Here is a 22380-nt window from a genome sequence, read left to right on the forward strand (position 1 = left end):
ACTTTCATTAAAGGCTTGGAGTACACATCTGTGATAAAATTGTGAGAATGTTGCAGGTACCTGCAACTTCCTCTTAAACAAAACTGTTTAAATGCTTCAATATTGCTGCAATACTGCAGTACTATTGCAGCAAATTTTCATTTCTTTAAGGGATAAACATGATGAATAAGGAACTGCTCTTTACTCACTGTTACATTTGGAAATGTAACAGCTTGAAGTAATACCCATCAATTTTATTTTTTATATTATTTACTTTTTCAGACATTAGATGTTAACAGTCAGTTGGATAATATAAATGTTGACCTATCAACCCTTGAAATTTTGACACCTGATTTAACTGCACAGCTTACGGACTTGAAATCCTCTTCAGATATAAACTTTACTGAGTTTAGGGAACAGGTGAGAATAGACAGTTAAACAAAAATCTATTAAAAATATGACTTTCATGACAAAAGCTATGAAAATCTTATTTTTCAGGGGAGATAAAGTAGAAAATGCAATGAACTATATCTGTTTCTAGTCCCATCCAGAATTTATTAATTTTTTTCTTTTTTTTTTACCATTTAGTGACCGCCTTCAACAAATTGAAGATTATGTCACAGGAGGAAACTTACAACAAGACATAGATTGAAAAGTGTACAATTTTTTTAAAAATATGGAAAAGTTTAAAAAAATAACATGTTTTGTATAATTAAGTAAGATGTTTTGAGTTAATACTGATGCTTTGAAATTGAAGATTTGAAAGAGTCTACTGAAGTGCAATTTACAATGTTGTCCGGTAGTTTGTTCCAATCGGTAATGGTTCTTGGCAAATAGGATTCTTTTCTGTATTGTGTTTTGCAGGATGGAATTTGGAAGCTGTTCGGATTAGAATGTCTTGTTTGTCTTGTTTGTGGAATGAATTTATTATTTTTAGGGTATTGCAACCTTTTAGTGTTCAATTTTGTAAAGCATTACCAATCTGGAGTCTTTTCTTCTGTCAGAGAGACTGCGTCATTCAAGATGCTTGAGGTGTTTCTGTATTTGTTGGTAACAAAACGTGCAGCCCTTCTTTGAACTTTTTCAATGCTATCTATGTCTTGTTGTAAGTATGGATCCCAAACAGAGCAAGCATACTCTAGTGATGGTCTAATACTAGCTATATATATATAGGGACTTATATGCTTGCTCTTTAATGAATGTTGAACTTATGTTCAGGTTCCTCCTTAGAAAGCCTAGTGTGCTATTAGCTTTCTTGCATATGTTGTTGATTTGCACATCACATTTAAGGTTGGAACTGATGGTGACCCCCAGATATTTTGCTGTTGTTACATGTTCTAATGAATGATTGTGTAATGTGTAGTTAAATGTGATAGTTTTTCTATTTTTGGTGACTGAAGTTACATTACACTTATCTGGGTGGAATGCCATTTTCCACGTAGTTTCCCACGATGCCAGTTTGTCAAGATCTTTTTGTAATGTTGATGCATCGGAATTTACTTTGATGCAATGCCATGGGCAATGTCTTGACAACAACTATTAATATTGTTGTATGAGGTCAGAGGAGTGAAATCATCAAATTTATTTCAAATAGGTTTTATATCACTTTGAAAATTTTGTTACTCATTGCATTGATGTAACATGTTATATTATCAATTTACAAAAACTATCTAAGATTCTGAAACTATATTTGGTTAACTATTTCTTGTGCTGCAAATTAGATTCCTGCTTAAAGAAATCTTGAGTGGAAAAGATTTTTTTTCTTTTTCTTAAATAAACATCTTGACGATGGTAATGATAATGAACATGAAACTATATCAGGATAAGGGATGGGGTAGTAACTTTGCGATTCATTTGTAGAAGCCGTTGCTTAGCTAGGTTCAATTTCAGATAAACATGTCCGCTGGTCTGTGTATCATGTGCTCTGTGCTTGCCGTAGCCGACAACGTAGACTTTTACGAAAAAAATCAAATACTTTTCTGCAATTTATCCATCTTGTTTTCTAACATAAACTTAATTATCCTAAATGAAAGACCATGCATACTGCTTCAGAAATGATTGGACATTATCCTCATATCATCACCCTTGTTACATTTGGTTACCTCCGAGATTAACTGCTTCGAACATATCTTTATTAATATTTTTATTTGTCAAAATGATGTTGATGCTTGAGCATCTGAGCATACATGCAAGCTATGCCAATGCAATTTAATGTATAATATATATATATATTATATCATATCTTTAACCAAGTAATATTTAAAATATCTTTTTTACTGGTATTAGAATCAAAGCAAAATTACCATACATATGCAATTACATTTATCCTTACACATGTTACAGCTTGCACAAGTTTCCGTGGATATGAATTTGAGCTCGCTTGCATCAGAGTTACGAGACTTTGCAGCAAACATTTCATCAGTATCACCACCAGATAGTGTAAGTATGATTACATGTTTATCAATTATTTCTTCCATTGGTGCATATACCATATATTATTATTAAATTAAGGTCAGTTTGTGAGATCATGCATTTTTACTAGGGCCAGGTGAGCATTTCTCATCACTTGCTGTCAGTTGTCATTAACTTTTACGAAAATCTTCTCCTCTGAAACTACTTGGCCAAATATAACCAAATCATCATTTGGGTATCTTGTTCCAAAAATGTGTCTTAAGACCCAGCCCACGGACCAAGATAGCCTTCATGAATAAAAATAAAACATAGGGGTGAAATGTAGATTTTGGCTTTAATCTCTGAAACCAAAACATGTAGAGAAAATCTAAGTAAGGGGGGAGGAGAATTGTTCATCAGGTCAAGATCTATCTGCCCTGTAATATCAGACAACCCATTGTTGGATAACTGCCCCTGAACTGTTAATTTTAAGGAAATTTTCTAGGTTTTGGTTATTATCCTGAATATTATTATAGGAAGAGATAAACTGAAAGCAGCAATAATGTTCGGCAAAATAACATCTACAAATAAGACAACATGACCCCTTAAGGAATTATTGCAATTTATAGTCGATATTAACAATTTTTCATAAATTTTTGAACTACTTAAACTACTTAGACGAATTCAACCATACTTGGCAACATTAATCTTTAGGGTATTTATTTTTATGCCCCATGTTTTCTGGTCTTTGTGTCAGTTTGTCTGTCTGTTTGTCTTTCCAATTGCCTCACTACAGGAGAAAGTTTTCGTTAATTTTTTTTATCAAGGTAGTTTTTGATGAAGGTGAAGTCCAATCAACTTGAAACTTAGTTCACATGTTCCCTATGATATGATCTTTCCTAATTTCAATGCCACATTAGATTTTTTACCCAAATTTCACGGTCCACTGAACACAGAAAATGATAGTGCTCGTGTGGCATCCATGTACTATGGACACATTCTTTGTAAAAATGTCCTGGTGACCCTGTCTGTCGAACAATGTGGTCGCCATGGCTAAAAAGAGAACATAGCAGTAAAATGCAGTTTTTGGATTATATCTCTGAAACTAAAGCAAAAGTATAATGGTTGCATTTTTTCATGCATCAATTGTAAACATAAATATTAAGTGAATGACACAGGCTCCTTAGAGCCTCTAGTTTAAACTACTGGAAATTATTATGATATTGATTAAATCTTCTTTCTCTATGTAAGGTGGTTCATTTTGGCATTTTATCAAGTATCATTTGATAGTCAACAACAAAAATCTAAAACTTGAAATTTTAAAATTAAACTTAAAACAGAAGTAAGTGTTGTTAAATGTAAAAAAGAAAATTAATAGGTCAACTTAAAAAGGAGAGTTTACTTCTGATGAACAAGGATGAGTCCATATTTGAACAATAAATAATTTGATTTATTTTGATACTTTTAAAGTCATTTGATCCTTCAAATGAGATGCGAAAGAGATACCAAAGAGACATTGAAACTCTGAAGTAAAAAATAAACTTACAAAGACATGGCTAAAATGAAAAAGACCAAAAAAACAACAATTATTAAAACAAAACAAAGAAAACTAAAGACTATAGATTATACAAAACAAACCCGTCCAAAAAACTTGGGGTGTTCTCAGGTTCTTTGGAATGGTAAGCAGATCCTGCATGCACCAACTGTCTGGTTGCTCATGTTAATACAAGCACTGTATTAAGTCTTATTCAGACAACTACATAAAAGCAGTTACTTCATAGTTTTGTTTTGTGAATATGTTTTCTAAGTGAATTGTATTTCTTGCAGGCAAATTTTTATGCTCATGCAAATACTACCGACAGTATAAATGACAATGAACTTGCTGACTTCATCAAAGCGATGGTATGTAATTTAAGTTATTTTCATTATGCCCCACCTACGATATTAAGATACTCATAAGGGGGAAATTGTCTCCCTATTGAAGTTGTTGCCCTATAGTAACGATATTTATTATTTTTAGTTTGGACTTGTATGATAAAAGTTATAACAGATAAATAGATACTTTATATCCCACAAAAATTATCATAAGCAAGCTTCAAAAAGTCAAAAGTGGCTGATATAGTTAGTAGGCTGTAACTCTTGTAAAATCAGGATTTTATTAATTTACCCTCTTTTGTGTTTCAAATAAAAACTAACAAAAATTAAAGAAAATAGAGAGAAACCAAACAATGTATTATCAGCAAAATAAGATAGACAAAAAAAGAATTCTGTCATGAATTTTATTCTAGTCTACAATATTGGAGAGTGTCCTTTGTTGAAATCATACATAATCCTTTGTAACTGACACAGTCTCTTTAAAGCCTCTAGGTATATTTATATATACTGATATGACAAATTTGTTCACCCCCATTTCTACCGAAGGGATGATAACTTTGAATGGTTAATTTTTAAGTTTTGAATCAAATAGAAAGAATGTCGGTTCAATCAGGAAATGTGTTTTTTGTAATAAAATTGTGTAAATTGCATAAAAGGGAATTATGTTGAGAAGAATAAATGTATAACATACTAATGTTTATCTACGTCTCTAAATGCTACTCCATATCCCTTTCATACACTGAGATTTTTTTGTCTTCAAATATTATAGATTTATTGTAGGCTACTTTAAAAAGCAAGATTGATGCCTTAGAAGCAGCGGTCAATGGCACCAGTGTAAGTATTCTTTAAATATTACATAATAATTGAAAGCACCAATATATCATTGACAGCATAAAGTTTGTTTTAGAAATACAGATAGGTGGAATATTGATTACTTAACATGTACTGCCTTGACACAAAGCATCTGTATGATGAATGCCTAATAAAAGTTTTTTCAATTCAACACTATAATTAGGTCTTTAAATATTGTTTTTATTGGAATTAATATTGATTTTGACCAGTTAATTAAAATAAGACTGAATATTATTTGTATTTACATATGCACATCAATGGCTCTACAATCTGTTGATACCTGTTACACAAGGTTATCTGTTTATCTCTGACTGTTAATATCAACTTAACACTAAATCCATTAACAATGAGACAACTATTGATCCAAGTCACAATTTATGAAAAATAAACCATTATAGGTCAAAGTACAGCCTTCAACACAGAGCTTTGGCTCACACCAAACAGCAAGCTATAAAGGGCCCAAGAAAAAGACTTGTGTTTAACCGCTTAAACAGTAAAACCAGTCAAACAGGAAAACAAATATTCTAATCCATATAAAAAAAACGAGAAATTAGAACCACACCAACAAACAACAACCACTGAACAACAGGTTCCTGACTAAGGACAGGTGCAATCAAATGCAGACCTTCCTTTAATTTTGCTTTATTTATTTTGAAATATACATTACCCCTTTTTCATCAAATTTCAATCATTTACATTTGCTTACATATACTTAGATGTCTTTTTACATGGCTTGAGGGGAAAGTACCATTTACTGTTTCCATTGTAATTTTCTATTGCAGGATACTGTTGACAATACATTAGTTGCCTTTAACGACACTCAAACCTATCTTCAGAATAATGGTTCACAGACAGTCAAAGATGTAAGTTAAACTCTATTTAGTAGAAATTAGTGTACTGTCATAACATTGGTGGTACCATGCATCAGATGGCAGATGCACATTTTGACAAACAGTTTTTCTTCTGTGATGGTCACTTAGAGGCCAAAACATTTGAAATTCAAAAACCTGATTCAAACTTTTTAAGAAGTGATACACCAACAGGACCGAAAGTAAAGCCAAATCCTGAAAAAGGATACAGAGCTATTCATGAGAGATACACATTTCTTAAATTTAAAATGATAAACATTTCTTTATTTAAGATAATTTCCATAATTTTATAGCAGTAAGCGTCAATAAAACAATTTTATATAATATAATTTGTTTGTTTTGTCATTGGCTAAAGCATAGGAAATCTTCTTTTGGTTAAAAATAATATTCACTGCCGGAAAAAGTCAGACAGATAAAAAAAGCTTACATAAGCTAAGAGTTATTTTACAAACACATCTATGGCATAATTATATAGGTGAATGACGTCATGCAAATTTGCATTATATACAACTTGAAATTTGTTTAGTTTGTATAATGGAATGATGTTGTTTTTGTTGTCCATGGACATTTGGTTTCCAGACGATAAGATAAACTAGCTTTGGTGAAATTGTATATGTTCTCTTTTTTCCACAGAATTGCATATGGCTGCTATCTATGTGCTCACAGTATTTTAGTAGATCATATGAATTCATTTAAAACATAAAAACAATCAAAAAGGCGACAGACGTAGCATGTACTCATTGTGCAGCCCATGATTTGCCATCATGAGATTTAAAATGGCCCTTGATATCATCTGCCTGTTTTCTTCTTTTAGAAATTAATCATTTTTTACCATCTGTCAGAATTATTATTGATGAACTACCCCATCCCCTTCCCTTTTTCCTAAAATACTGCAACCATGATTGCTACCTTCTTTTACTAAATGGTTCCCATAAAAATATGCTTGAAGTCAAACACAAACTGCTAAAGCTTCAAATGCTGCTAAAATGGTTCTATCTATCTTAAGATATTGCCACCAATCTTTAAAAAAATTAATGAATTTGAAAAAAAAATTATCAAAAAATATAGAATGCATGGTTTGGGTTAAACCCGGTCTTCAATCCAAGCCTTACATCTATCTTTTCACAGAATTATGATACCCCAATGATTTACTTGTTACATTCTTTTTATATTATTCATGGTTTATGCATTGCAGTCAGATGGGTGATCATTTGAAACCTTGGAATTTTTAGTTCTTATGTTTGTTGTTAACTTGACTACAATACATTACAGAGACAATATCCTAGGGATATCAAATTAATATGTTGTATTTTCTAATTGCAGGAGGCCAAGAATTATGCTAATAGATTGCTTAAAGTTGTTGATTCTATGGTCAATGATACACTAGATGCTGTAAGTATCATAATCATTAAAGTACACCTGACAAGGGGAAATATTATAATTTTATTTTTCAAATACTAATAGAAATTGATCAGCTATAAAATATAGTATAAGTTTTTGTAAAATTTTGAATCCTTTCTTTCAGGACTTTCAACATAAAATCAATGGTCAGTAAAGCAGGAAATATTTCAGTGTCTTGTTCATTTAATTTTTATTATATGGCATTATACATGTTATACCTATAACAAAAAAAACCTCTGACATACAACTATTCCTGCTCTTATATTTACAGCCCCTCTGGTCATGTTAATACTGAAGATTTAAACATAATTCAACTTATAAACATCTCCGAAAGGTGATATCTCATAGTCTTAAGTTCAGAGAACCTCAACACATCAATCGGAATTATAACTTCAAAATAATTATTGATTCCAATTAAGTACTACACCAAAGCATGGCCTAATGAGAAGAAGTTAAACTCAACACTTTGTCAGAATTGGTTAAACAATCAGGTCTCTGATAAAATGTCAAATTATAAGTTTAAAAAATGTTAGAATGATCACCAATATCTGTTTTCATGTTAGACATGTTAGAATGATCACCAATATCTGTTTTCATGTTAGACATGTTAGAATGATAACCAATATCTGTTTTCATGTTAGAATGATCACCAATATCTGTTTTCATGATAGAATGATCACCAATATCTGTTTTCATGATAGAATGATCACCAATATCTGTTTTCATGTTAGACATGTTAAAATGATAACCAATATCTGTTTTCATGTTAGAATGATCACCAATATCTGTTTTCATGATAGAATGATCACCAATATCTGTTTTCATGATAGAATGATTACCAATATCTGTTTTCATGATAGAATGATCACCAATATCTGTTTTCATGATAGAATGATCACCAATATCTGTTTTCATGTTAGAATGATCACCAATATCTGTTTTCATGTTAGAATGATCACCAATATCTGTTTTCATGATAGAATGATCACCAATATCTGTTTTCATGTTAGAATGATCACCAATATCTGTTTTCATGTTAGAATGATCACCAATATCTGTTTTCATGTTAGAATGATCACCAATATCTGTTTTCAGAGACAAAGAAGCTGTAAAATGAACATCTCTTTGCAATAAATATGTTGTTGTTCTTGCAGACAAAGCTTCAAACAAAATCTTCTTTGTATGTAAATTGTAAAAGTGTATCTTGTGAAAGAAACAAATAAGCAGTCATATTATCCCACATACAAAAACATATCATTGGACAAGGCTGAAATTTTGTTAATGATAAGTCCTTCACAGTTTCAATAAACATTACATTGCTCAGCAAATGTAAGGACTTACCTTGTGTTTATTGGATACCTAAGTGTCTCCAAATTTTGACAAACAATGGTACCAACATCCCCCTCTTATCTGCACTTTCTACAAAGGAATTGTCCATTAGGTTAAGTCTAATAGTATTTGTGTCTTTTAGACATCTTCACTTATTATTGTATTGATTTATGTGATTTCAGTAGTTCTAAGCTAGGCTTTCATTGTCTAGTATATCTTGTATGATTTTATAAAACTTTTAAGAAATTTTTACACACTGTTTTTGTTCATTCAGTAATCTGTATTGTGATCATTATTATATGTGGTGGACATTTTGTCCCATAGGCTATCACCATCTCAGAAGTCAGCATTACTGCTACTACTAAAAACAATATCCATAATTTATTCACTTACTGTAAATTTGCTGTTCATTAAATACAAATATGGTTTGAAATATTGAGGTTCTTCTTATCCCAGGAATGAATTGCCCAAGTTTGTACAACTTTTGGGTATTTTGTTTGGTTTCCAGTGCTCTATGTTATTGAGTATTGCCCAGCCCAGTGGGAAATACTGGGAAAACTCAAGAGTGATACTGGGCATTGTGGTTTTGTAAAATCTTCGTTATGATAAAATTGAGAATGGAAATGGGGAATGTGCCAAAGAGACAACAACCCGACCATAGAAAAAAACAACAGCAGAAGGTCACCAACAGGTCTTCAATGTAGCGAGAAATTCAGCAATTTTCAGTACATTTTGTAAATGCATATAAATACGTAAGATTGCTCAACATTGTTCTTCAATTATTTATTATATGTTGGTGTTTAGTCTAAATGTTAATCAGTAGTTTTTATTATTTCAGCTTGAGAATGAGATTGGATTGTGCACTCCTGTTTGGAACCTCTACAACGATATTTTTGTTATTTCCTTCTGTAAATACCTTGTTGATACTTTGGTAAGTATATATATTTATATATTTTTAGACGAATGATATATATTATTCTTTAAAGTGCCTGACATGAATGTATGAGGTAGTTGCACTTTTATAGATAAGGATAATGCAACCTCCCATAGGAACTCCTTTTATCTCTAAAATTTAACCACTTTTATTATGAAAAATATATATCTCTCCAAGAATGGAAAGTTCATATCTCAAAAATAGAGGTGCATTTTGGGAAACAGCTGTATTTAAAAAATGCAAACTATAATGATAAAATAAAAATTTTATGACAAAAAAATAGGCTGATTGATTACATTTTTGCTTCATTTACTCACTATCAAAAGGAATGATCACAGAATGATATTAAGAGTCTTAATATCATTCTATTTTCTGTCGAGACACACAAGCTTTTTTCACCTTGTGTCTAAAATATATTTCAATTGTTTTACCAAAGTGTGTATAACTGTAAGTAAACTTCACAGTTGGACGTTTGCCTAATTTATATGTACGTCACTGTTTATGACAAATACAGTTACTGTATTGATTAAATTTAAAAAAAGTGAAAATAATGTGTTGCAGTATCCTTAAAAGGTATTAACAAAAATCATGATCTTAAGGGCCAAAGCTTTCTTTGAACATACCAAAAAAGGATAATTGCAAATTATTTTTGATAATCATGCTTTTTTTTAAAATAACAAACCCATTAGAATTATGAATAGGTAGTATTTTGGTCAATTCAAAGAAAGTTTTTATATTTTGATTTAGAATGACACCATGCTGTATGGTTCAAATCAATCTCTGTATTTTTTTCATATATCATTTAAAATTCATGATAGATAAAGCGTTTGAATGAAGTTACTAAGATACTATGTTAAATTGCTTTCCAGTTAGATTGATGTCTTTCATTTGGTTTAAAAGTCCAAGCATATATTAGGGCCGAACTTAAATCATATTTTTCAATTCTGAAAATTGATGTGTGATAAACAAAACTTGCAGCAATTTTTATGCAGTCCTGTACTTGTCATCACAACTCCTGAAACCACACACAGAAATTCATGAAATTTGTAGATAAATGGACAAAATATTTAGATGTGCATATCAACAGGAAATTGTGATTCATTTTTTCTTAGGAGTTGGCCAAAATATACTAATGCAACAGTTTGTCATTGCAACTACTCTGAAACCACACAACAGATTTCATGAAACTTAGTAGATAATAAGGACATACTACGTAGATGTGCCTATTAGCAGAAAATTACATTGGATTTTTTTTTTAGGAGTTATACCCCTTTGAACTTAGAATTTTGGCCTTATTGATATTATACTACTGCAACAGTTTGTAATCACAACTTCTCTGAAACCAAAATACAGAATTTAATGAAACTTTGTATATAATAATGACATACTATGTAGAAGTGCATATCTACAAGAAATTACTATTGAATTTTTTTCTAGGATTTTTGTCCCTTAGAACTTAGAACTTTGATAAACTTTGTAGTTAATGAGGACATGATATGTTAATGTGCATATCCACAAGAAAATTATTATCATTTGACTTTTGAAGAGTTATGAGTCTTTGAACTTTGGAATACGGTGAGATTTTGTTTGCCCAGTGACTATGTGGGGGCGTGGAATATGTGAGCTTTCTCTCAACGGTTCTTTAATGAGAAATGTTGTTGAGAAACACTTTTTAAAGTATTGTATTCTTGTGCAAGCTAAAGTCTACTGTCATTGCATTTAATTTTTTTGATTATTGTGTTTATGAAAAATCTACAGTTTAAAGGGCCAAACTCCACCTTAATTTCAAATCTACAGTTGTGACAAGACATGACTTTAATCTATTTTAGAATGGATTTTGGTTTGGAGTTGGATGGTGTATTTTCTTTTTTATTCCAAGTATTATATTTGCAACAAAACTAGCCAAACATTACAGAAAGATGAAGCATCATAATGGTAAAGATGTTGAAGATAAACGGTAAGTTGTTTATTATTCTTACTTATTAGTAATTTAAGGGGGCACGCGGGTATAAATCAATTTTTTTTTTATAATATAGAATTTCGCTATATTTTTTTATAAATAGACTTTATAATATACTTAATAGAAAAATGAAATTTTAAAAATGGGGTCACCGTTCATTTAAGCTCACAATCTGCCTTTGAAAGAAGCATACATTTTTGTTAGCGTCCTTTTAAGAACTAATAGGAGAAATAGAGGTAGTATCGAAATAAAAAACTAAATTACAGAAATCGCTTAAATTTTACAATTATTTACTTTATGTACAGCTTATTTGATAACAATAATGATAAATATAGGTCACCGATGAGTTAAAAAAGATATTTCAATTTAATGCAAACAAATGACATTTTTGCTCCGAAGGGAGATAATTTGGAGCTTTTTCAATGATATTAATATTTTAAGAGTTATCTGGGGCCAAACGGAATCGAATTTTTTGGTTGATTTTTGTACCATATCATAAAGTAATAACTAATAGTGTAATAAATAAAATTTGTAATGAAAAAAACAAATGTTTATTTTTTTGCTGAAATTTTTGTACCCACAAGCCTCCTTAAACTCAGGAGTTTATACACAATACTTAAGACTCTGTTTACACTAATGTGTGATGGCCAACGCTAAAGTGTGATTGTGTCAGATACTATAGTTCAATGGTTGTTTGTTTTAAGTGTGGTCAGATAACTAGAGTGTGATAATATGACATGCTAAAGTGTGATGGTGTAACTGTAATGTGGTTGTCAATTATGGTTTCCACTTGTTGAGTTTCTATTACTTTTACATTTAACTTCATTGTTTTATTTATATATGAAGCCTTAGAGTTTCTCTTTTGAATTTCCTTACTCTGGTCATTGTATGATCCTATATAGCATGTTATGCGATATGGGCTTATGCTTTACATTGGTGGCTGTAAGATTATTTGATGCATACATTAACAAAATTTGGGGTTAGATTGATTTTGATTTCTGGTGTTTAAATGCCCCCTATATTATAATAAGCACTGCTTTTGGGCTACTTCTTGGCGGCCAGTTATTATTGGTGGAGGAAGCTGGAGTGCCCAGAGAAAACATTGACCTTTGATAGGAAAGTTGACAATTCTATTTAATTAAGATTGGAGTTGAGTGCACCTGCAAGAGCGAGGTTCAAAATGACAACCTGAGTGTTGACTGGCCAGTGATTTACAGTAGTAACAACTTAGACTACTCTACCACCGAAGCCTCTCTTTTTTGTGGTTAGATGGATAGTTTATATCCTACATCTTATTTATATTCAAAGTAGGAAAGTTGTCCAAAAAGTGTAATGGCTACATTGCAGTAGTAAGTATATCCGATTATTTACTTTAGTGGTAGTAGTTTTTTTGTATATTCATATTTGCTGTTTGGGCCACATTTGAAATAATGTATGTTTCCCCTCCCCTGGGTCTACCCTTTGTAAACAGACCAGGAAGGAAGGTTATTTTTTTTATGCAGGATGTCATAGCATGGTCACATGAATGGTTTGACATGTCTAGTCAATGCCACTTATCAGTTGTTTGTGCTCAATTTGAGTGTATTTATTTAGATTATCAATCCTTTTGCTTTCAAGCACTTTTAAAAAATGGAAACAAATTATTCTTGGGAATAAAAATAATTTAGATTTTTTGGTGGAAAATATTTTTGGAACCGGGGGCTTAGTTTTGATCCGGGGGATGGGAGGGGAAACAAACATATTTTTGGCATTGTTTTTTGTTTATTTTTAAATAAGTTTATTTTTCTCGTTTGAATTGTTTTACACTGATTGTTTTTAGGCCCTTTGGTCTTGTTTATAGAATACTATGCAATGTAAGCCAATGCTCCATGTTAAATGTCATGCAGTATACTTACCTATAGTTGCTAACAATGGTGATATTTGGTCTTGAGCTAATTATCTTATTGGTAATCACATTTATATGTGATGATACTACACATTTGTTTGTTAGGATGCTGTCTAGACGACATATTTCTGTTATTTAACAGAAATAACGAACCATATCATATTTTTTGAACTGTTTTGGTTAAATTTCTCTTTACAATTTTACAAATTAAGTTAACCTCTTCCCGCAAAAACCAAAAATATTGCAGATTGTGATTATTTGTTTCTCTTTTAAATTTTTTTTTACTGTGGACAAACATTCTCGTCATAATGCTGTTTAACATTGCTAATGGATACTTCTGCGGAAAATTGCATTGCTAACAGATACTTTTGAAATCACACTTTATCATGTTCAAATGAATGGCAAAGACCATCACACTTTAGCGTGACCATCACATCTTAGTGTCCCCATTGCACTTTACAGCCTTAAACATATATATGTAAGAATACTTTTTACTAAAAATTCTAAATCTGAATATCATTATCTAAAATAGACAACACTAAAAGAGGGACAAAAGATACCAGAAGCAAATTTTTCTATACTTTTATAATGCATTTATTGGAGTCCTTTATTCTCATCTATGTTTATCTTTTAACAATTTGAAATACAAGTAAAAAAGGAATTCCTCAAACAATAAGTAAACAGTCTTTGCATAATTGTAAAAAAAAAAGGTTAGTTGCAGCACTGATTTGAAGACCATCTTGTACTTTTAATTGCATTATAATTAACTCTGTATTTATAGCAGTTTTGAAAAAAATGATTAAAGGACATTTGTGTCCAAAGCAAAGAAAATAGGAAATAGCTTATTGCACACAATTTCGTAATCAAGTAATCAAAAGTATTTTAAAAATCCAGAACTGCAAAATTGATATTTTCCTTATTGTTTTCATAGAGCAATTTAGCAATGATATTAAAGAGGTAATCCCATCAGTAAAATATTCAAATTGAGACATGTGTTAACTTAAAAAGGCATACCTTTTGTTTAAAATGATATATATGTCCAATCACAAAGCTATTCAAAAAAATTAAGTGCTGACTCTTCAGTAGATAATATTTCATTCAATAATAATCTAGTTGATTTATTATTTTGTTTATATTTCCAATGGTCTTTTTCAGATTGCCTTCTCCTGAGGTTGTTAGAAGGTAATGATTGTAGACACTTAACTTTTTTCTAATTTATTAAGTTTGAATATCTACAAGTATAAAATGTCATGAACATATGTTTTCTTCCATTTTATCTGTAAACCATATGACTACTTTAATGCCTTAACTGACAAAATAATAATTGCCAATGAGTATCAACCTTCTAAGTGTTTAAAGTTCCTCAGGTCACAGTGGTATATGATTGTGTGCTCCACCTCATATGCAGGAGATTCTAGGTCAATCCCTGGCATGATAAAAGACATGAAAATGGTATTTGCTTCACCTGCTAAGCCAACTGTTTTTAGGAGTAAGAGCTAAGAGTGGTCGACCCAGTCAGAATAATGGGTACAGCTATTGAGACATGTCTTTTCTGCAAATGGTTTCCTTCATAACTAACACTATAAATATTTGACTCAGCATGTTCATCTAGTTCAAAGCAGGCTTCATGTAAACATATCATATCAAACAATTTTTTTCATTACTTGGTTTCTTTGGTTCTGTTGTTATTGTTAATTAACTTTTACAAAACTCTACTCCTCTGAAACTTCTGGGCTAAATTAACACAACTTTGCCAAAGCTTCACCGGTGCCAGGTATTGAGTCCTAAAAAAAATGTGTCTTATGACCATACAAGTTTGCCAAACAACATGACTAAAAATAGAATACAATAAATAAGACAAAATGCAAGTTGTGTCCATTGTCTTTTAAAAACGCTTTGAATAGAGAAAATCTGATCATTGATCAGTGATGAGATTTGGCAGTTTTGACATTTGATCACATACTAAAAGCAATAGATAAACTATATTTGTTGGTGTGTGGAATGATGTCTATTTGATAATGTTAAGTTGATGTCATACTTATATTAAAACCTTCATATTATAGACTATCAACATGAATTAAATCAGAAGTAAAGCAGACATGAGTTCTCTTGTGTTGAAAGTTTTACACATCACCATATTTGACATAAAGTAACACATTTTGAAACCAACAATTAATTCAAGATGCATTCTCATTATATATCAGTGTTAAGCGAATTTCATATATACATCCTAGAAAAAAGATGTTTCTTAGAAGACATGTAAGAGAAAAAGTACAAAAATACTGAACTCAGAGGAAAATTCAAAACGGAAAATCCCTAATCAAATGGCATAATCAAAAGCTCAAAGACCGCAAACAAATGGATAACAACTGTTATATTCCTCGTTTGGTACAGACATTTTCTTATGTAGAAATGGTGGATTAAACCTGGATTTATAGCAAGCAAAACGGCTCACTTGTATGATAGTTGCTTAAAATTCCATTAGATTGACAACATTGAACAATTTGTGAATGAGGCAAACATACATAATAGGTAAAATTGTCAAAATAGGGGTACATTGTAACATTCAATAATGTGTTATAATCTTAATCATTTAAAAAAACACAAAATATGTAAAAAAGAAACACAAAAAGCATAAAGACAAAGCACACAAACAAAAATTAAAGAAAAGAATATGAAAAATTTATCATAGCACAATAATACAAGTACAGGATGTGTAAGTATTGAGCCAAATGGATATCATCAACAAATGGACTAAATAGTAAAAGTAATTTTCTAAAAGACTATCACTGTGCTTATCCAGTAACCTTTGTGGTATCACAATAGCTAAAACAGTTTACCATTGCAGTTAGATTTTTATTGTTAGTAAGAAGTGTGTGCTGTGAAATATGAATTAATAATTACCATCCAGTTCCAGTTAGATGATATCTTTATCATGTCTTGAATTCTAAACAAAATAATGACTTCCAATAATATGAGTCACTGATTTAAAAGGGGTAACTTTGACATGAAAACATTCATGATAAATAGATTTTATAAAATAATAGTTCAAAATATTGTTTTGTAGGTCAATATTTTATAGCTTTGTTTTCTAAGAGGAAGTTATTGTGTAATTGTGATTTGGATAATATTTTCTATAAGAATTACTGATCTGCTGGCATTAAGGGGAAATAATTCTTATTGATGATTAATGAATAATATCAGGCGTTTGATTTTGCTTACAAAATATTCATCAATACGACTTGAATAAAAAAAAAAACGAAATGCCAAATAAATACGAAGTTTTAAAGCATTTAGGACAATAAATTACAAAAGGTTTTGTCGAATAATGTTTCTACTTGTTATCAAACCTGGTTGGAAGAAAATCATTAGTCATTTGAATAATTCAAAATTTTGCAAAACAGTTAATCTATAATTTTACCATATAAATAAAATTCATGTCAATTTAGAATTACTGACTACTGGGCAGGTGATACCTTCTTAATTTACACAGGAATTTGTATGATTTATAGAACTTTGAATGTGTTCCATAAAAAAATATAAACAGTTTTTTTCAAAATTTTATTCATCTTAGAAATAAATTTTAGTGATCCTGAACAAGAGATAATAGTTTAATAATAATGGAAATAATGTTCATACAAACTACTTATAAAATGAAGGAAGTTGATATTTATTAGTCGGAAAAAAATTTGCTGAATTTATGGTAATTTAGATTATTTCCCTTTAATAGTAGCAGATTAAAAAGAAATGTTTTTAAAAAAAAATTCAAATTACACACAACTTGCTGTTGGAAAGCAGAACTAAAATTAAATACTTACAAAACGATGTTTTGAACTAATTATTTAATAGCTCTATTTATGATAAATGTTTTCATTTCAAAGTTAGACCTTCTAAATCAGTGACTCATATTAAGGTAAGTCATCATTTTGTATGGTATTCATGACAGAGTCATCAACAAACTTCATACTTACAACGTTTCTCTTGAGCAATGTGCTAAAATATTTTACCAGTTGATCAGTTAGTTGCAGCAGAAATCTAACTGCAATTTGGTAAAAAAGTTTTTCCCATTGCTGTTGTGATACCACGAAAGGTTACTGGATAAGCACTGTAAAAGAATACTTTTACTGGTTAATAAGAGGAACAATTTGCTACAAATGCTAGAATGGGGTCTTTTAACCAAACATGGATAATTTTGACAGAAACAAATCTGAAATTGAGACCAGGTGTACATTCATCTTCACTAAATTAAATAAATTGTGTTTTTATTATAGATGGGTTTGCTTATGATATGATTAATTTTTTTTTAATTTCAGACACAGTCCTGGATTGAAAAAGTGAGTTGTAATTTTCTATCTGTAAATAGTTCAAATAAACTCAGCACAGATACCAGGATCAAAATTTTATATCTACGACAGATGCACTTTTCGTCTACAAAAGACTCGTCAGTGATGCTCGAATCAAAAAATGTTTAAAAGGCCAAATATTATATTAAGTTGTCAATTTTCACACTTTCTCTCACCACTCAACATTCCTTCTGTGAAACACATGCATTTCCTTATAAAGAAAATGTCGGCTTTTACCGTTAGATGAACCTATCTTTTGGCATTTACCCTTTATTTAGTCAGGAATTGACTTTTTTAGACATCAATAACTTTATTAAACCTTCAATCAAAGTTTTTAACTTTGGAAGAATCTTCTTAAAATTTAAACTAAAAAATAACAAAATTTTAAGGGAATTTCAAAACAGAAAATCCTTTAAAAGTCCTCACTTATATGACAGTTGCATAGAATTCCATTATATTGACAATAATGTGTGAATAAAACAAACATATAATATAAGAGTTGTCTCATTTGCAATCATTCACATCTTTTATATATATAATAGGTAAAAATGTCAAAAATAGGGGTACAGTAGTCAACATTTTGTTAAAATCTTACTCACCATAAAACAAACAAATGTGTCAACGAAGAAAAACAAAAAAGCATATAAACAGGGCACATAGGCCAAATAGAAAGACAAGAATACGAAACTAACAAAATCACAATATTAAAACACAAGGATGGGATGTATAAGTTCCGAGCCAGTAGGCAAATGGATATTACCAAAAGTAGATGAAACAGTTAAAATTAATAATTAATGAAGACAAATAAAAGAACACTATAACACATAATTAAGATGATACACAAAGTCAGTACCTAGAATCTATACTTCAAGACTATCCTGTATTATTTGCGAAGTTGATACAGACTTTTCATAAACAAGGTGTTGGTATCTTGGTTAATTAACTTTCTGTTCAGACACTGACCAGTGAAGTTCTACAAAGTCAGATTATCATCTGCAAGCTCTTGAAGACATGAGTAGGGAAATGCAGATGAAATTGGTATATAAGATGATAAAAATCGTCTCATTTGTCATAGATTCTGGTAATAAGATGACCACCAATGTCAAATTCAAGGTATATGTTTAAAAGTTCAAGTATAATAGCATCTGAGGAAAATTTCTGTAACGTTGCACACTATTCTAGACATGTATTAGCTCTCTCCTGTTTTGTATCATTGTCATTTCAAGGTGGTCTGATACCTAATAAGTCTTATTATATATGATATTGAATATCTTTTATCAGTATGTGCACAAATATAAATTTAAGTTATCATACTTGGTCATTTCCTTGTTTCAGAAATAAAGTTGGCCATTCTGATGGTAAAGGAAGTCTTACAGATTGGTGAAGAACTGTTGATGGAATTATCCTGTCACAGATAGAGGAAATTAAATGATCCTTTATGCTGAAGTTCAAATTTTATTTATAAATTATAATTTCTCAGAGTTCTACATATTAACAGGCTGCATTTTTTTCAGGAGAACAAAACAATAGTTTTTAGTTGGATTTGTGTTTGTAAAGGCACTATATTATGTTGGACTTTTAATTTAATGATGTTAACTTTACTGTATTTTTTATATGGCCTGATACATGTATTTGATGTCTAACTTGAAAAATTTTAGAACTGAAGAAAATTTAAGTATCCCCTGAAATAACACAAAATTAGGAGTAAACACCAAGGTATCAATGAAGTCTTCACACGACCTAGGCCTAAACTAAAATATTGTTTGTTTGCCCTTTCTGACCCTATGTTTTGAAACAGGGTAGGTAGGTAGGTAAAATATTTTCTTTTTCTTTCCCAAAATAACTTAGCTCAGTACATTTTATGTCATGGGTAGGCAGGTAGGTATGATATTTTATTTTATAGATACAAAATCTGTATTGTCATTTTTGTTTGTATTGCTTTTGTTTAAGTATGCCTTTGTTATTAAGTTTCTGGAGTCCCAGGAAGTTTGAAAAAAAATTATCATGTAGAATGTGAAGCACTACTATTTTGTATTTAAATATCAAAATATAGGGCTGTGCGGCATATTTTCGTTAATATGCCTGGAACTTTTAACTTACACTAATATTCTGTACTACGTACCTTGTACGCTTACCTCAACCTAAAGGTTTTTGGAAGAGATAATTTTGTCCTGGTAAAATATGTCCGGGGGGAGATATACATAACTGACTATTAGAAAAAGTCCCTAGAGTGTTTAAATTTTTGTGTGTGCCTGTGTTTCCAATAAAAATGCTACAAGACTTGAAACTCAATTGTCACGTATTTTACATCGCATTTATAAATGATCTGTACGGAAAAACTTGGCGATTTTACTGCCAATATTCTCCACTTTACAGACCTTTGGTTCATGTCAGATATAAATGATATATCAATGCTGGTTGAAGGCATCGTTAACATAATCATCCTGATCTACGGATCACCAAAGGCCATCCCTACATAGGATACAGCGTCTGTTTACGAAATATTTTGTACACACGTTGATAATTTTATATTGGACAAACTTTTTTTTTAATGAACCATGCTCTTCAAGTAAAAGATGCATAGTAATGTTTGTCCTATCATTATTTCATAGCTTTCAACATCGATTTCAAACAAATGCTTTGAAACTCTAAATGCAAGTGTTCGTGTCAAACTCTCACGTGATACCAAACAGACTAGACCTTATACAAATATAAGATTTTTGGTAGGAACAAAAAAATTAAATAAAATAAAATCTTGCTGGTAAATACAAATAAAAGATTTTGCATCTTTAGTCTATTGTTTAAGTTTTTGAAGGCATCAATAGCTTTTTCAAACCTTTCATGAAATTTGACAAGAGCCTTTTTCACCACCTAAAGACAGTTTTATACAGAGAAAAGTATTTTATTTTTCTGCAATTTACTAATAGAGGACTCTAAAGTTAGCATTTAGATAAAGTCCTAAGTTCACAGTTTTTTCATTCATCAATACTTTGTCAAACTTTTATGGACTTTAGTTAACCAGGATGGGGTTTTTTTTATCAAAAGAGTATCTAGAGCAAAATTCCAGTGCATTATATAACATATAATATGTTTTTTATTTTTGTTTAAATTTGTATTGTTTTTATTATTTCATTATTATAATTTTTATTTTTTATTTTTATGAATCCTAGATGTACTTTGTCTGGCCTGCAATAAGTTGCAGAATGCAAGACATAAGGATGACAATCCGTCCGCATAAATTATTTGAATAAAGTTTATTTTTCAAATGGTAGATAGCTTTATCACTTGTATACATATGTTTTTTGAATGAAATTTTGGTATGTCACATGTCTGTTGTCCTTGACCTCATTTTTAGCTCACCTGATCTAATGGGCCAAGTAAGCTTTTCTCATCACTTGGCAAGTGTCGTCCTTAACTTTTACAAAATCTTTTCTCTGAAACAATTGTGCCAAATTTAACAAAACTTTGCCACAATTATCATCGGGGTATCTAGTTTTAAAAATGTGTCTGAGGACCTTGTCTGCCAGCCAACATGGGCATCATGGCTAAAAATAGAACATAGGTAGTAAAATACAGTGTTTGGCTTATATCTATGAAACTGTTATTCTGGTTAAGATATATGACAAGAAATTTTCAGACAAACCAGACAACCGTTTGTTGGGTTGCTGCCACTGAATTAGTAATTTTAGGGAAATTTTTCAGTTTATGGTTATTATTTTGAATATTGTTATAGATTGAGATAAACTGTAAGCAGCAATAATGTTCAACAAAGTAAGATCTACTAATAAGTCAACATGACCAAGATTGTCCTGAAGGTGTTAATGCCTTTTATAGTCACTTTTTGCACATTTTTTTTTATTTTTGTGATCTTTTACAAAAATCTCCTGAAACTACATAAACAATTTCAACCAAACTTGGTCACAATCCTTATAGAGTATCTAGTTCAAGAAATGTGTCCCATGACCTGTCTGACAACCAACATGGTGAACTTGGCTAAAAATAGAACATAGGACTAAAATGCAGTTTCTGGCTTATATCTCTGAAAATAAAGCCAAAGTATAATGGTGGCTTTATTTCATGTATCATTTGTAAACAAAAATATCACACAGGCCCCTTAGAGCCTCCAGTAATAGTTTGCAACTGTTTGAAAATTTTTTTTTAATTTTTTTTGTCATGTGAATTTCTGACTTATTGCAAGTACCATAATAACCATATTTAGTATATATGTGTTCCTTGCAATCTCTTTTTATCTTTCATACTGGATTAATCTGACCTTGATCTCATTTCATTGATCAGTGATCAAGGTTATTTAAAGTTAAATGATTAGGTCTGTTTTACAGATACTGTATATGGATTGTTAGATGTGTTCGTCAGTCATCATTTTAAGCTTCATTTTACTTTATCCTCATTTGTTGAATTTAAATAGCTGTAAGATTTTCAAGTTGGGGTTAATTGTTCAATGAATTATGGTCAATAGATATAAGAAGATGTGGTATGAGTGTCAATGAGACAACTCGCCATCCAAGTCACAATTAGTTAAAGTAAATCATTGTAGGTCAAAG

General features: G+C 30.6%; 1 protein-coding gene across 8 annotated transcripts in view; it reads left to right on the forward strand.

The window, feature by feature from the left end:
* LOC139521903 (prominin-1-like) overlaps positions 1 to 21089 on the forward strand; it is a 63018-nt gene extending 41929 nt beyond the window's left edge. For 5 of the 8 annotated variants that reach the window (XM_071315615.1, XM_071315616.1, XM_071315619.1 and 2 more), the window contains exons 17-27: positions 262 to 399; positions 2323 to 2418; positions 4198 to 4272; positions 5026 to 5079; positions 5880 to 5960; positions 7290 to 7358; positions 9535 to 9627; positions 11460 to 11587; positions 14631 to 14657; positions 17789 to 17809; positions 19154 to 21089. In XM_071315615.1, the coding sequence (XP_071171716.1) occupies positions 262 to 399; positions 2323 to 2418; positions 4198 to 4272; positions 5026 to 5079; positions 5880 to 5960; positions 7290 to 7358; positions 9535 to 9627; positions 11460 to 11587; positions 14631 to 14657; positions 17789 to 17809; positions 19154 to 19202 (831 nt within the window). In that variant the 3' untranslated portion in view covers positions 19203 to 21089. Of the gene's footprint in view, positions 1 to 261; positions 400 to 2322; positions 2419 to 4197; positions 4273 to 5025; positions 5080 to 5879; positions 5961 to 7289; positions 7359 to 9534; positions 9628 to 11459; positions 11588 to 12898; positions 12940 to 14630; positions 14658 to 17788; positions 17810 to 19153 lie in introns of all 8 variants that reach the window. The other 3 variants (XR_011664088.1, XR_011664089.1, XR_011664087.1) reach the window with 2 other exon arrangements.
* The last annotated feature ends 1291 nt before the right edge of the window (positions 21090 to 22380 follow it).

This window comes from Mytilus edulis, chromosome 4, assembly GCF_963676685.1.
Source record: "Mytilus edulis chromosome 4, xbMytEdul2.2, whole genome shotgun sequence".
In the NCBI taxonomy this organism is placed as follows: domain Eukaryota; kingdom Metazoa; phylum Mollusca; class Bivalvia; order Mytilida; family Mytilidae; genus Mytilus; species Mytilus edulis.